The sequence below is a fragment of the Myotis daubentonii genome, chromosome 2 (genome assembly GCF_963259705.1).
Source record: "Myotis daubentonii chromosome 2, mMyoDau2.1, whole genome shotgun sequence".
NCBI classification, from domain to species: domain Eukaryota; kingdom Metazoa; phylum Chordata; class Mammalia; order Chiroptera; family Vespertilionidae; genus Myotis; species Myotis daubentonii.
In genome coordinates, this window is record NC_081841.1 from 25,509,760 (window position 1) to 25,525,496 (window position 15,737).

The 15,737-nt window shown below is 42.7% G+C and overlaps 1 protein-coding gene across 2 annotated transcripts; it reads right to left on the reverse strand.

The window, feature by feature from the left end:
- Positions 1–897: 897 nt before the first annotated feature.
- On the reverse strand, positions 898–15,248 carry MANSC1 (MANSC domain containing 1). Of its 2 annotated transcripts, none has more exons than XM_059682220.1 (4): positions 14,762–15,248; positions 12,966–13,285; positions 10,819–10,959; positions 898–2,263 (listed from the first exon to the last, which is right to left on the reverse strand). In XM_059682220.1, exons 2-4 carry the CDS (start codon positions 13,186–13,188, stop codon positions 1,374–1,376), a joined length of 1,254 nt encoding a protein of 417 aa, XP_059538203.1. In that variant the 5' UTR covers positions 13,189–13,285; positions 14,762–15,248; the 3' UTR covers positions 898–1,373. The 2 variants fall into 2 exon arrangements, with proteins under 2 accessions (XP_059538203.1, XP_059538204.1); XM_059682221.1 differs by lacking the exon at positions 14,762–15,248 and adding an exon at positions 14,555–14,574.
- Positions 15,249–15,737: the final 489 nt, after the last annotated feature.

Sequence of the window (15,737 nt, forward strand, 5' to 3'; positions counted from 1 at the left end):
TAAATTAAATTGATTCAAGGTGTTATTTATTCAACCTACTTAAAGCTTATGTAAACCCCTTGGAGATTTGTGTCAAACTGTTAAGTTGGAAAATATGTGAAAAATACTATTTTCAGTAGACTAGCTTTCCTCTTAATGAGCTTTATGAGCTTAGTATAAGCTAGGGGGGGGGGAAGGGGGAGGAGGGGGAGGATAGGGTTCCAGGAGAGGGGACTGGAAGGAAGAGATGAGGAAAGAGAAAAGCCTGTTTCTATCATTTCCTACATTTGCCTTCCTTGCTATACTTATTAACCACCTACTGCCCTCTAGTGTTCACTGTGTAAAGTTCTCACCTGAATTCCATTTTATCACCAGGAAGGGACCAAACCTCTGCTTTTGCAGGTGTCAAACTGACCTAGGTGGCCTCCTGGCTTCTTAGCGACCCACTGTGACTTGTCTGGCAAACTCTGTATATTAAAAGCATTTCTCAGACATTTCAATAACTAATCAATGAAAGTTAAACACGCTAATCCTTGAATAAAAATTGTAAGTGCTATCTATTATTTCCAATGTTACTACAGATAAAGCCAAAAAATGAGTGTTGGTCAAATTTAGATAAGGATTTATAAAGAATATGGTTAAGTTCTAAATTTAAGAAAATTCCTATATTATTATTATTTTTAAAAGTAAATTAAAATAGATCCAAAGTAGATTTGGGCATCAGAACTGACTTACCATTGTCTCCATGTAGCCTAATATTTTGCTAGAATTCTCCCAAAGGAACCTCTTTGCTCATTGATGAGAAAAGGGGGAGGGGAATTTTCATTTTAATTTAGAACACATATTTTCATCATTTAATCATTTACTGGTGGGAATAAATGGAAAGTTATCCAGCTGGGCATATGACTTACAAGAACATTACTGAGTAACAAAAGATTTATTCAAATGTTTAATTGGAGGGAAATACATCTGGAATAAGTTTCATTGGTATACATATAAAAGGAAAGTAAATCCATTAGAATTAATATCATAAGTAGATGACTTTATCTGGAACTAAAAATATTAACAAATTGGAGCCTAGAAGTCCTGACCATTTTCTCCCCCTTCCCTCAAAAACAAACAAACAAAAAAGTCATTTTTCAAATTTATATGGCAATTATACATTATTCCTTTAAGTAAAGCTTTGTTTTCAGCTAATATTTTAGAGACAGATCACTCCAATCATCTAAATTGCTTTCTTTCCCCCCTTCAAAAAAAAGAAAAAAGAAAGTGGTAGGTGGCTCTTGACCTCCTTTAAAATACCTTCAAAAATCCTAGGATCAGCGAGTTAGTAGAAACTCACTGCGTTTGGGCTACTAGGAACCACATGAATTAAGAGACATGTAGTTTTGTTCTTAGATGTCAACATAGATCCCATTGATCAAATAATCAAGTCTCGAGTAACGTTTCCTACGGAGGGATTCCAAGAGCATTCTGCCCAAGAGGACAAGGCCTATTGTGAGGAACAGAACGCCAAAGAGCAGGGTCCCAATGAGGAGCCACTTTTCGTATGGGAGGCCGGGCTGACTTTCCGAGACACCGCGCTGGGAGGAGCCGCCTAAACTGGTCTTTTCATTTTCCTGGGGAGCAGTTTTCTTCATAGCGGGAGAACCCGCATTTGGCAAAAGACCTGTAGCAGGGTTAGGGACCTGCTCTGTGGTCACAGTTAGGTTGGAAATTTCTCTAAAGGGCGCCGTTTCTGGTAGGCCTTTCAAGTCTGTAGGTGCCTGAGAGATGGTGGTTGGAACTGCTGTGGTAGTCATGTGAGCTTGAGGTGTAACCACTGCACGTGTCAGAATGGCAGAGGTGACTGCGGGAGGCTGAGACCTGACTGTCGCTGCAGGCGGAGCTGTGGTGGCCGCCTGTGGTTGGGAAGACACAGACGGCATGGCTGGAGCACGGGTGGGGAAGAGAGCCCGGGGCTCTGGAGAGGCGGAGGCGGTATGTAGAGCAGCAGCAGCTACTGTAGTGGGGAATGTCGTCACATTTTCAGGCAGCAGATGACCTATTCTTTGTCCTGAGGAAAACTGGGAGCTCTGAGAATGCCCTTTTTCTTGATAAAGAGGGGACGGTGTACTCACTGGACCAATCTTGAGTAGTTTCTCCACGTGATCTGAGGCTCCAAACTTCTGAGAAAATGTATCTCTCCATAAGGTACCTGTGGGCTTTGAATAACCTGTTGGATGAGGGGGTATGGGAGTGGCTCTCTGGCTCAGCAACTCAGGTTTGCCCAATGATGGAAAATCTGGAAATGTAAAGAAAATATAAGGGAGACTTAAATGTATAAGGTAGGTTAAAAAAGACAAACACAGTCACTTGTTCAGTAAGTCCCACACTGCGGATACTTGACATTTCTTTGAAACTTGTGCAAAATGGAGAAATACAAACTGCTAAATCAGAACCTCTCCACCAGACGCTGTGGTTTATGGCTAGGGTGATGGGACCGAGGAGAAGGGAATGTGTGGAGGAGGGTCAGGCAAACGAAGAAAGAGGTGAGAGGAGCAGGGACTCGAAGAGGACCTCAGCACCGGCAGCAGGAGATGTAGGAAGATGGAGATGCCTTAGGGGCCAAGGCCATGGAAGAAGGCTGGGCCAGGGGTGTGGCAGAGGGACCAGGAGGGAGACTGCCCGTGAGGCCAGAGCTCCTGCAGGCGGTGCCAGCTGGGATGTGATAACAACTGGGGAGCAAGCAATCCCTGGAGAGATTAACAGAGGGGACAGGGACAGGCAAGAAAGGTAGGTGGAGGCCACGGGACAATGGGGAAAGGAGGCAGAATCCTCGAAATTTGCTTTGCCAAAGGGAAATGGGGAGGAGAACAGGGGGTTTTGGTCTCCTCAGGAGGCAGGGAGAAGGCAGGGAGGCCAAAGCAGTTGATGACATTTTTCAATTAAAAAAATTTTTTTTTCAGCACCACACTCAGGGGAGAGAGGCAACCTGGGAGATTTAATTTTGGCTCTCAAATATTAAAATTTCAGAGCCAGTATCTCAGGTTCTGAGGATGATGAGCCCATATTTGAAATCATGATGGCCACATAAAGAGCAGAAAATCGCACAGTCCTAATTCCTACTGAAGAGGAACCAGCCTCAGGTCCTCCTCACGCATGAGAAGGCTTAGAATGGTGCTCTTAGTCACACACGCCATTTATCACCGCTCAGACTGCAAAAGGTCTGTTAAAGCAATCAGGACAGGGAATGATCATTTGCTGGTTAACTAATCAGTTCACTTTGGTGAGAACTGCAGAAAACACAAGGAAGGAAGCAAAGGAATTTCCTAGCCTTTGCTGATCAACTCTCCCCTGTTCTCTTTCCCCTTTCCCTCCTCAACTCCCCTCATGTTGGTTTCTAAATGAGCTCTCACTCTCCTCTGTCCTAACAAACAGATCCAGAGGCAACTTCAGATCTGTAACATCTGTGGCCACTCTCTAAGCCTCACACCTCTAAGAGGTCCTTTGGAACTGTCACATATTAATCCTTCTAGGATAGGGGTTTGCAGCCTATGGTATGCGGCCCGAATCTGGGCTGTCACCTGTCCTTATATGGTTTGTGCACTAAGAATGGCTTCTACATTTTTAAGTGGCTAAGAAATAATATTTTGTGACATATGAAAATGACATGGAATTCAAATTTCAGTGTTCATAAAGTTTTATTGGCACACAACTATGTTCATTTGTTTACATATTGTCTATCACTGCTTTCCAACTACAAAGACAGAGGTGACTAAGTAGGACAGATTGTGTATGACCTACAAAAACTAAAATACTGGCCTGACTGAAAAAAGTTTGTAGACACCTGCTCAAGAATATTGTACTTTCCTCTAAAATAGAATTGAGTTGCCTGGAATTCCTTTCCTCCAACAATGCTGAAGAAAAGAGTTTCTGCTGCAGGTGACATCATATTCATAGACATAGCATCCCCATGAAATAAACAGCATCTCTATGCTTAGGTAGGATCAGATATTTGAAAAAAAAAACCAACCCAGCAGTACTTAACATATTTCATCTTAAAATTTCAAAAAAAAAAAAAAGATTAAGGAAGTGCTCTGTGATATATGCGAACTCAGAACTTAAATAAGGCCATTGAAAGAAATGACCAAAAGAGCTGTTTCTTTCCCAAGAAAGCAAGCATCCTATATAATAAAAGGCTAATATGCAAATCAACTAAATGGCGGAACGACCAGTTGCTATGACATGCACTGACCATTAGGGAGCAGACACTCAAGGCAGGAGCTGCTCCCTGGTGGTCAGTGCGCTGTGCCGTTCAGCCAGAAGACTGCTGGTGAGGAGCAGGCCTAAGCCGTCAGTTGGACATCCCTGAGGGCTCCCAGACTGCGAGAGGGCACAGTGCACAAATTTCATGCACTGGGCCTCTACTTGTAAATAAAGCAAAGAAAGGGCCAGTCTCCTTTCCTGATAAGATTCATCTATTGGCAAAGATCCTAGAACCACACAGGGATCCTGCACACCTGGTTCACTGACCTCACCCACTTAAGTTTCTCTCAGTCATGGAGAGACAGGCCACAGAGGGAGTTGGGAAACAGTTCTGTGCCCTCAACCCCTCTTTTGATTTTCATTTTTAAGCGACTTCACTAGGTAAAAAACTTACGTACTGATTATTACTTGAAAACCAGCTGAGCAAAGACTCCCAATTTATTCTATTTTGGAATTCCCCTATTCCAGTCCTTGGTAGACATGATACCCCACAAGCTGAAAAAAATTTAATGATGCCAAGCTGCTATAGTTTTATAGGATGAGTAGAATGCACTGCCATTTTTCAAACTTTCAGTCTGTAAATATTAGTCAATCATTGATAGGAAATAGAGCTCATCCAGAAACACACCACCAACCAGGCATTTAATTTCGCTCCAAACAGGAGGTAGATAATTTACTTCTATGGGTAATCTCAATCCATCAACATGGGCAGATTCATAAACTGAATTACACACACAACTTGTAAACATCCTGTAAAATATAAACAGTCCACTGCACACTATGTCTGGGATTGGAGCCACTTTGCACCTAGCTATTAATCAACCTGCTCTGGGCTGATGACACCCCCTGGTGGCTACCAGAGGAACTGCTTGATTCTCATTCCACCTCATTGCCTTTTACACTAGCCCTTAAAAGATTTACGCACATGCCAAGTTCCCTTTTCTCTCATTTCCATTGGAGAGAATCTTTACCGTACACCCCCTCTTTTACAATATATGTATTATAAAAGCAACCACATTACCGAAGTATTATAAAAATGAAAATAAATTCAACTATAATTTCTGTTATGTTCCGGCCACTATTAACCTGTCTGTATACCTTTAGTTTTTTTTCATGTAATTGAAAAACTGAATGTTTTTCACCAGAAATTTAAGTGAATTTGTTTATTTCTACACCTCAAACTTACGTTTTAGTGTCCGCATCATATTCCCTCAAGTGGGCCCATCATATTTTCCACCCAACCAAACTCTGGCAGCTGAACATTTATGCTGCTTCTAGTTTTTCATATTTTAGACTAATTATACAGTAAACAGCTTCACACCAACAGTTTTTTTCTTGTTTTGATACTGTTTCTTTAGTGTAGATTTTATGGAAGTAGAATTGCTGGATTAAAGTTACCTATATATTTTAAATATTCTGCTTTACTTGTGAAATAGATAATAGACAAAGGGAACACACACGGATAGTGGGAGAAAGGACAGCATGAAGAAGAGGTAGTGTGAAGGGATAACAGAGGGGGAATGTGATGGCCCAACTTCTACATGACGGGAGCTCCTGAGGGAGAAGAGCTAACGTTCCAATCCATGTCTTGAGCCCGACCTCTCTGGAAACTCAGACTGGAATATCCAGTTCCTGTGGACTCCACCCCTGGGTGTCTAACAGGCTCTGCAATGTCCCAGGTGGTCAAGCAGGAACAGTGAGAAGCCATGTCCACCCCACACTGCAGGTCCTCTGTGTGGTTAGCCAAGACCATATACAAACAGGCAGGGGAAGCGAAGGAGCTACACTGGTCACTCCCTGGCCACTGAAGCCCCAAAAGGGGGGGAGGAGGACAAACACTGTCCATGCAACGTACAGTCTTGAGTGTTTTGAGAAACCAAATCTGTTCTACACCATCCACAGTCATTTAAAAATTACTGTTTTTACAAATTGTGGTAAAATACACATACAATTGACCAAGTTAACCCTTTGCAAGTGCACAGTTTGGTGGCACTGAGTATATTCACACCGTTGTGCAACCATCATCATCAGCCATCTCCAGAGCTCTTTTTCATCTTGCAAAATGGAAATTTTGTATCTTAACATGCCAGTCTTTTTAGATTTGGGCTCACATCGCGATTATTATTTAAACAAATACTCTGTTTAAGGGAACGTTTGATATATCAGGTTTTCCTGGTTCATGAACAAACTCAGACACAGCCCCACCCAGGGGACGAAGCAGAGTCAGTGCCCAGGTGCCCTGAGCAGTATCATTCCCCAAAGTTCTTCACATGCAACGAGATACAGTCAGGAGAGAGAGAGCCCTTGACTGCACTTTCCCTCCCAACCCTGAAGCCACTTCTCAAATCTTCCTCAGCTCAGTAGATGGTGCCACCATCCACCTAGACCAGCCGTGGGCAAACTACGGCCCGCGGGCCGGATCCGGCCCGTTTGAAATAAATAAAACTAAAAAAAAAAAAAGACCATACCCTTTTATGTAATGATGTTTACTTTGAATTTATATTAGTTCACACAAACACTCCATCCATGCTTTTGTTCCGGCCCTCCGGTCCAGTTTAAGAACCCATTGTGGCCCTCGAGTCAAAAAGTTTGCCCACCCCTGACCTAGACACTCAAGACAAAAGCTAGGACTCAGCTTCAATGCTTTTCTTTTTCTTTTTTAAAAAATATTTTTATTGATTTCAGGGAGGAAAGGAGAGGGAGAGAGAGATAGAAACATCAATGATGAGAGAGAATCACTGATCGGCTGCCTCCTGCATTTCCCTTCAGTGGGGATTGAGCCCGCAACTGGGCATGTGCTCTTGACCTGAATCGAACCCAGGACCCTTCAGTCCACAGGACTCCTCTATCCACTGAGCAAAACAGGCTAGGGCAGCTTGTCTTTTTCTTGTCCCCCACATCCATGCCAGCAGCAAGTCCTGTTAACTCTTCCTCTGAAACAGCCCCTATGTCTCCTTCTCTCCATCTCCTCTACCACCTCCCTGGTCCACCATGCCATGGCCTTCCACATGCATCTCACCCCCACTTCCTACCCAGTCTTCCCACTTCCCCTCTTGCTGCTGGGTCATTGTCCATTCCCAATACAGCCATCACAGTGAGCTTCGAGAAATCACCTTTAAAACACCATATTCTGCCGGCTGGTGTGGTTCAGTGGTTGACCATCAACCTATGAACCAGGAGGTCAGGGTTTGATTCCTGGTCAGGGTACATGCCCGGGTTGTGGACTTGATCCCCAGTAGGGGGCATGCAGGAGGCAGCCAATCAGTGATTCTCTCTCATCGTTGATGTTTCTCTCCCTCTCTCCCTCTCCCTTCCTCTCTCTGAAATAAATAAAAACATATTAAAACAAACAAACAAACAAAAAAAAACAACCATGTTCCATACCTGCTTAAAAACTTCCAAAGGTGCCCTAGCTGGTTTGGCTCAGTAGATAGAGTGTCGGACTGTGGACTAAAGGGTCCCAGGTTTGATTCCAGCCCAGGACACACGCCTGGGTTGCGGGGCGGGCAAGAGGCAGCCAATCAATGATTCTCTCTCATCACTGATGTTTCTATCTCTCTATCCCTCTCCCTTCCTCTCTGAAATCAATAAAAATCTTTTTTTTAAAGAAACAAACTTCCAATGGTTTCCCATTATAAACTTAAAATAACATCCTACCCTGCCCTGGCTTACAAAGCTTTATGTGATCTCTCTGTCTTTCCTACTTCGGGCACATCACCCTTTATGTCCACGGTTCACTGTGAGTCAGCCAACTGGAATACTGAAACAGGCTATTTCCTCTCCCTGGAAGGTCTTGCCATGATCTTTTCGCATCTGGGTCCTTCCTGCTCAGATCCCAGTTTAGGGTTCCGTCTTCACAGATGCTTCCTCTGATCACCTAATCCAGAGGGTCCACTCAGGGATTATCTATTACATTATCTTAGCTTAATTATCTGCATTGCACTTGTGTTACAGTTTTCTTGATTATTTATTTACTAGAGGCCCAGTGCATGATATTTGTGCACTGGGGGGGAGGGGGTCCGCTCAGCCTGGCCTGCACCCTTTAGCAGTCCAGGAACCCTCAGGGGATGTCCAACAGACAGCCTGACTGGGCCTAAGCTGTCAGTCGGACATCCTTAGCTCTGCTGCAGAGGTGGGAGAGGCTCCCGCCCCCGCCTCTGTGCTGGTCAGCCGTCAGCCGTCAGCCTGGCTTGTGGCTGGGTGGCACTCCCCCTGTGGGAGTGCACTGACCACCACGGAGCAGCTCCTGCGTTGAGCGTCTGCCCCCGGTGGTCATTCTGTGTCATAGCAACCGGTCATTCCACCGTTTCAGTCGATTTGCATATTGCCCTTTTATATATAGGATTATGGTTATTGTCTCTGTCTCAGAAGTGAGAAACTTGTTTTCTATATTTAGTGTTGTATCCTTGTATTCCTAGGGCGTAAAAAAGTGCTTGGCGCACAGATGATACTAAATAATACATGTTATTTATTGAATAAAGAAAATAATATTAATAATCCAAGGTATAATAACAAAAGCTTTCAAGGAAATTTATGGGCCCAGCACGCTTCCGCTGCGCGACTCTGCTGCCTAAAAGCTTTCAAGGAAATTTAATACTGAAAGCATTTCATCCTGAAAAATTAAGTCAAATTCTCACCAAGATATATCCAAATAATTATGTTATTAATTATATTAGTTTATTTTCTGTATTCTGAAGAAATATTTAAGTTCCATGTGCATGGAGACTATATTTCCAATGCATTGCACAGAATTTATTACATGGTAGATGCTCAATTAATATTTTTGAATGAACTTCTCTACAGGTCTACACAACAAAATCCACTGAGTTTGATTTCAGATCATGTGACTATAAAATATTCTAACCTAATGACAAACATACTAGAATTCTGTATAGTCACATAGGTCTTAACCCTTTCAAAACACTTATTCCTGTGCTGCTGACATTGATCTAAAGAGGTGTTTTAAAATGTTTCCTTGGCCCGAACCCATATGCTCAATTAATATTTGACAAAGGAGGCAAGAACATACAATGGAGCCAAGATAGTCTCTTCAATAAATGGTGTTGGGAAAATGGGACAGATATATGCAAGAAAATGAAACTAGACCACCAACTTACACCATACACAAAAATAAACTCAAAATGGGTAAAGGACTTAAATGTATGACAGGAAACCATAAAAATTCTAGAAGAATCCAAAGGCAACAAAATCTCAGACATATGCCGAAGCAATTTCTTCACTGATACAGCTCCTAGGGCACTTGAAACTAAAGAGAAAATGAACAAATGGGACTACATCAAAATAAAAAGCTTCTGCACAGCAAAAGAAACCATCAACAAAACAACGAGAAAACCCACTGTGTGGGAAAACATATTTGCCAATGTCATATCTGATAAGGGCCTAATCTCCAAAATTTATAGGGAACTCATACAACTTAACAAAAGGAAGATAAACGATCCAATCAAAAAATGGGCAAAGGACCTAAATAGACACCTTTCAAAAGAGGACATTCAGAAAGCCAAGAGACATATGAAAACATGCTCAAAGTCGCTAATCATCCGAGAGATGCAAATCAAAACAACAATGAGGTACCATCTCACACCTGTCAGACTGGCTATCATCAACAAATCAACAAATGACAAGTGCTGGAGAGGATGTGGAGAAAAAGGAACACTTGTGCACTGCTGGTGGGAATGCAGACTGGTGCAGCCACTATGGAAGACAGTATGGAGTTTCCTTAAAAAACTGAAAATGGAACTCCCATTTGACCCTGTGATCCCACTTCTAGGAATATATCCCAAGAAACCAGAAACACCAATCAGAAAGAATATATGCACCCCTATGTTCATAGCAGCACAATTCACCATAGCTAAGATCTGGAAACAGCCTAAGTGCCCATCAGTAGATGAATGGATTAGAAAACTGTGGTACATCTACACGATGGAATACTATGCTGCTCTAAAAAGGAAGGAACTCTTACCATTTGCAACGTCATGGATGGAACTGGAGAGCATTATGCTAAGTGAAATAAGCCAGTCAATGAAGGAAAAATACCACATGATCTCACTCATTCATGGATAATAGAGACCATCATAAACTTTTGAACAATAATAGATACAGAGGCAGAGCTGCCTCAAACAGATTGTCAAACTGCAGCGGGAAGGCCGGGGAGGGTTGGGGGACAGGAGGTAGGGGGGTAAGAGATCAACCAAAGGACTTGTATGCATGCATATAAGCATAACCAATGGACATAAGACACTGGGTGATAGGGGAGGCTAGGGGACTGTCTAGGGCGGGGGGATAAAATGGATACATATGTAATACCCTTTGTAATACTTTAAGCAATAAAAAAAAAAAAAAAAAGAAAGTAAAAACAAAACAAAAAAACCTTATCACCCAGAGGTCTTTCACTGGAAAAAAAGCTGTTTGGTTTAAAAGCTGAACTGCAAATCATGAGATTTCCTGGTGTGCCTCTATATTTGTGGCCTCTTTGGGCAGTTTTACTTAGACTCTTTTGCAGAAAATCTTTCACACGAACCAGACCCTTAAATAATTACAATCACAAAAGAAAAAGAACAATGTTCTCGTTACCTTTAATTATCCTGTAAGTCATAAGACCCTTTGCTGGTTTCAGTGGACAGGCTTCCTCGCTGGGACAGAAAAACAGGTAGCAGTTGGGCTGTCTAGTTGTTTTTCGAGTGTCGAAGATCATCAAGTTACACGCTTTGTCCCCTGCAATGAAAGGTTCATAAGCATTATTGTGAAATAGGATTTTCTAAAGAGCACAGCAAGCAGGAAGAACCTCATTTATTCTGGTGTCCAACACAAACACTTTTGTTCCCTTGCTTGCTGACTGCTGAATCATTTCCTTTTCCTTAGTTTAACCACTAGAAGCAACGTTTAAAGACATTGGATTAAAAACCTGAATTAAGGTAATTTTGGCAAAACCAATTTGTTAAAAATATATTTTTTAATTGATTTCAGAGAGGAAGGGAGAGGGAGAGAGATAGAAATATCAATGATGAGAGAGAATCATTGAATGGCTCCCTCCTGCACACCCCTACTGGAGACTGAGCCTGCAACCTGGGCATGTGCCCTTGACCAGAATTCAACCTGGGACCCTTCAGTCCACAGGCCGACACTCTATCCACTGAGCCAAACTAGCTAGGACTGGCAAAACCAATTTTTAACAGTGCATTTAACTATTTAGAAATAAACCTTCCATTTGCTAAAATATATCCACCAAAAAAATATATAGAAACACTGATTGTGCAATCTTTATACAACTCACAGTTGAGTTGGGACTTAAGAAATGGATCTAACCCTAATGATTTCATATAGCTCTTGTATCCTGAGGCGTCTCACACACATATGAAGGCATGAGCCAGGTGTCCTTGAATGGAGTCAGTAAATTCAGCATCATACATAATATGCCTCCTTCCACAAAGAATCTGAGTAGGATATGGAATGCAAAGACCATTTTTTATTTTTATCAGTGCCATTCTTCTTTTGGTTCTTTTTTAGTATTTCTTTTATTTCTTACCGTTTTTGCTTTTCTGTTTTCTTTCCTCACTTTTCACTCTTAACTTTCATTGCTGGCTTCTCTTTCTCTTACGTTCTCTCTAATTATCATGGCCTACAGTTGGCTTTGACCTCAATCTGGTATAGTCTCACAGCTTGGCCTGTGACCCTTCGGCCAAGTTGAAGGTTAAGAGGCATATAGGCTAATTATTTAAAATGCATGTTCTTGAGGGAATTATGCTAAGTGAAATAAGTCAGACGGAAAAGGACAAGAACCGGATGTTATCACTCATATGTGGGATATAAAACAAAAAGCAACAAAAAATAGTCCCGTCCCCTCCAAAATCAACTCATAGATACAGAAAACAGAATGGTAGTTACCAGAGGGGAACAGGAATGGAGAGGACAAAGAGGGTAAAGGGAATCAAATATATGGTGATGAAAAGATATTCCTTCCTTCCTTCCTTCCTTCCTTCCTTCCTTCCTTCCTTCCTTCCTTCCTTCCTTCCTTCCTTCCTATATCACAACCATTATAGAAAGAAAAGGAAGTAAATATCTAAGAGAAAACAGGATTTTGTTGGCTAATAAATCAAGTAAGAATCACTTGTCCAACGTTCACTAGCTCTTCTAGGCTCTGAGGGCAAGGCCTTGTCCATCTTACTCATTTGTTTTATCTCCAGCAAGGCATTAGGTGCTCAATAAATTTAGGTGGGTGTTTTTGGGGTTTTTTTCGTTTATGGAATTAGGGCAGGTTCATAAACAACTGAACAACATTGTTTCACTTAGACATATACTCCTCTTTTCAGGTAATAGGTTTGGAGCCTAAATTATGCAAAGGCATGGTTTAAACCTGTGGCCTTAGTTTCCTTCAGTGTCATATGAATGGCAGCTAAGCATTTACATAGCGTTTTTGTTTCAATATCCCAGATACCTGTTAGAACCTAACACTGGTGGTTCTCCACCTTTTTATACTCAAACACCTGAGTAATACACACACACACACACACACACACACACACACACATACACACACATCAGTAACTCTGACACAGCTTAGGGGAGGAGAGGGCACACTTGTGAAACCTTGCCTGGGTGATTTTGTCACCTACCTTTCTACCTCATTGAGAATCACTAATATAAACTGTTGAGCCATGTCAACCAGTCACTTATGTCACAAAACACATGGAATAAAGGGTTGTCAAGGGACTATTACTTACCTGATATGTTTTTTGTTGAACAGCAAGAATTAATGCAGTCTTCTTGAGTTAATGTATGTATGGGCTCATTGCCTCTGATTCCCTTAGTAAGAGATGACTGGATGTCAATGACAACATCTTCTAGACTCTGGGTAGGACAATTATGACTGGCAGACAGCCTGACTGTCAGGAAACCAATGATTATAAAAGTGTAGGTCAAGCGCCATTCTTCCCTGAAGAACATTTTAAATTTCACTATTAAAGTCCTCAAAGGTCAAGGATAACCCTTCCTGTGGTCTTAGTTTGCATCAAGAAGATTGCACGGATGATGGAATTTCTCTCTAGACCAAAAAGAAAATCATTAGTGAGTTTTGTTTCTTTTAGCAAATCTAGAAAAGATACATTTCATTTCCTTTAAGTTGATGTCAATGACTTACAATTCATAGGGCAAAAATAAACAAGTATTTTTATTCATATCACTTCTAAAAGATTTGAGACAACCTTTCATTTAAAAACTTGGCAAAGAACTAATAAACACAAACACATATACTATCCTGTCACTGCTTAAAAGCCGGCGAGTGTTTGTGAAGAAAGAGGTACAAACAGTAGGCCTGCCTCTGAGTTTTAGAATCCTTCCTCTTCTTGCCTCTCATTGTTTTATCTCCAAACAAACTGTGGTACATCCATACAATGAAATATTATTCAGGGATAAAAAGAAATGAACTATCAAACTACAAAAAGACATAGAGGAACCTTAATTGCATATTGCTGAGTTAAAGAAGCCAGTCTGAAAGGTATAATTCCAACTATATGACATTCTGGAGGAAGCAAAACTACATTGACAGTAAAAAAAAAAAAAAAATCAGTGGAGCACAGGAGACTTTAGGGCAGTGAAACTATTCTATATGATACTGTAATGATGGGTACATATCATTATATTTGTCAAGATCCATAGAACTGTACGATACAAAGAGTGAACTCTAATGTAAATAGATACTTTAGTAAGTAAAAAACAAGGAAATAGTTTAAAAACCAAACAAACCAGCACAAGTCAAATAACTACCTTGTTAACTGTGATGTCCAACTTTTGAAACAATAAAATTATAAGTAATACTTATATTTCTCACATGCCAGTCTCTATGCTAAGAGCTGTGTTCTCACTATGCAACATCGTTGTAGCTCCTGGACAGCGAGAAGTACTGAAGAATTTATCTCATTAAAAATACTCAACAACTATTAGATACGTTAATCTTCTATGCCATTATTATTTAGGCCTTCAAGGTCTAAAGTCAAGTTCAATCTTGTTGTAAGATGCGAGGGAAAAGGATATAGGTGGGCATGAGAAGAAGTGCCTGAGCTTTAATGCCTGATTACTATAGTCAAACATACGTGCACATAACTACTTCAAATATTGGAAATCATTTTACTCACAGCATCATCTAATCCATCACCACACACGCGCGCGCGCACACACACACACACACACGCACACACCTACAGAGTATTAGACAATTAGTAGGTTTGATAATGAATACGGGACACAAATCATACAAGAAAAAAAAAAGGGGGGGGAACATTTCCCTTCCGTGGAGGACATGTTTGTCGCTCACTAAACTATTCTGCGGGTCCTGACGACGACGCGGGGCCGGCCTGGAGAGCCTGTCCGGGACACGCAGCGCCGCCAGGATCCGGGTCAGCCTCCGGCGCGCAGCCCGCTCCCCCGCCTGCTCCAGGGCGGGTGCAGGAGCCTCGCCCCAGGCCAGGAGGGGTGGCGAGGCTGCCGGGGGCAGGTCGGGAGGAGGGTGGGACGCCTTTACCTGGCGGCGAGGGGACCCCGGAGCCTCTGGGTCCACCCGTGCGTGGACGGCTCCCACGCGCTTGCGGGGAAGCAGCGGCGACTCCGCGCGAGGGTCTCGGTGTGCACAGCAGGGGATGCTCCGCAGCTCCCACCGGCCCAGCTGGTGTGTGGTTCGCAAGTTCCTGCTTCCGTCGCAGCAGCCGAAAGTTGGCGGGGGGAGGCGGGGGGAGGGTACATTCCGGCCCGGCAACCCGGACCTGCTTCCCAGCTCCTGCGGGCGCGGTCCTCCGGTACAGGCGCGAGAGGAGAGCCGCTCCCGGCAGCGGCTCCAGCTCCGGGCGACCGCGCTGAGCCGGGGAAAGAGCCCTCGTCCCACGCGCCCCCGCCCCACTCACCCACGCGCGCACCCGAGGCCAAGGGCACGGTGAGGGGGCGTGGGCGCGGGCGCGAACCTCGTGGTTGCCTGAGGGTCTGCAGCTGCACCTGCTGGCTTCCCAGGGCCAGAGAATGCGCATACACACAGGATGAAAGTCAAACTACCAAAATGTATATACAGTGAAAAGTCTGCTTCTCGCCCCCCTGTGTCCTAATCTAGTTCCCGGCCTACAGGCAACCACTAAGCGCAAATTCTCCACGTTCAAGAACTTACAGTGCATTCTATCCGGGGCATAGTTATGAGAACCTATTTCGATAACTGGAGGCCCGGAGGGTCCTCAGTTAGAGTTAAAGGAAAAAAGGTTAAAGATTCAAGATTGATATTATGGTAAATGATAAAATTAAACACCCTTCTCTTGATAAGAGTTCAACTTGCATTTTTTTCTTCTATTTAGCTAATCCTGAAAGTTGTCTATTTATGAGTTAAATATTTTGTGCAACTCAGGGAAGACATTTGGGGTTCTGCAGGATTTATTGTATATAGGCATGGATAATGATTAAAAATAAAATGGTGTCTGTTATAGTTGTTAAAATGATATCCCTGCCCTGACCGGTTTGGC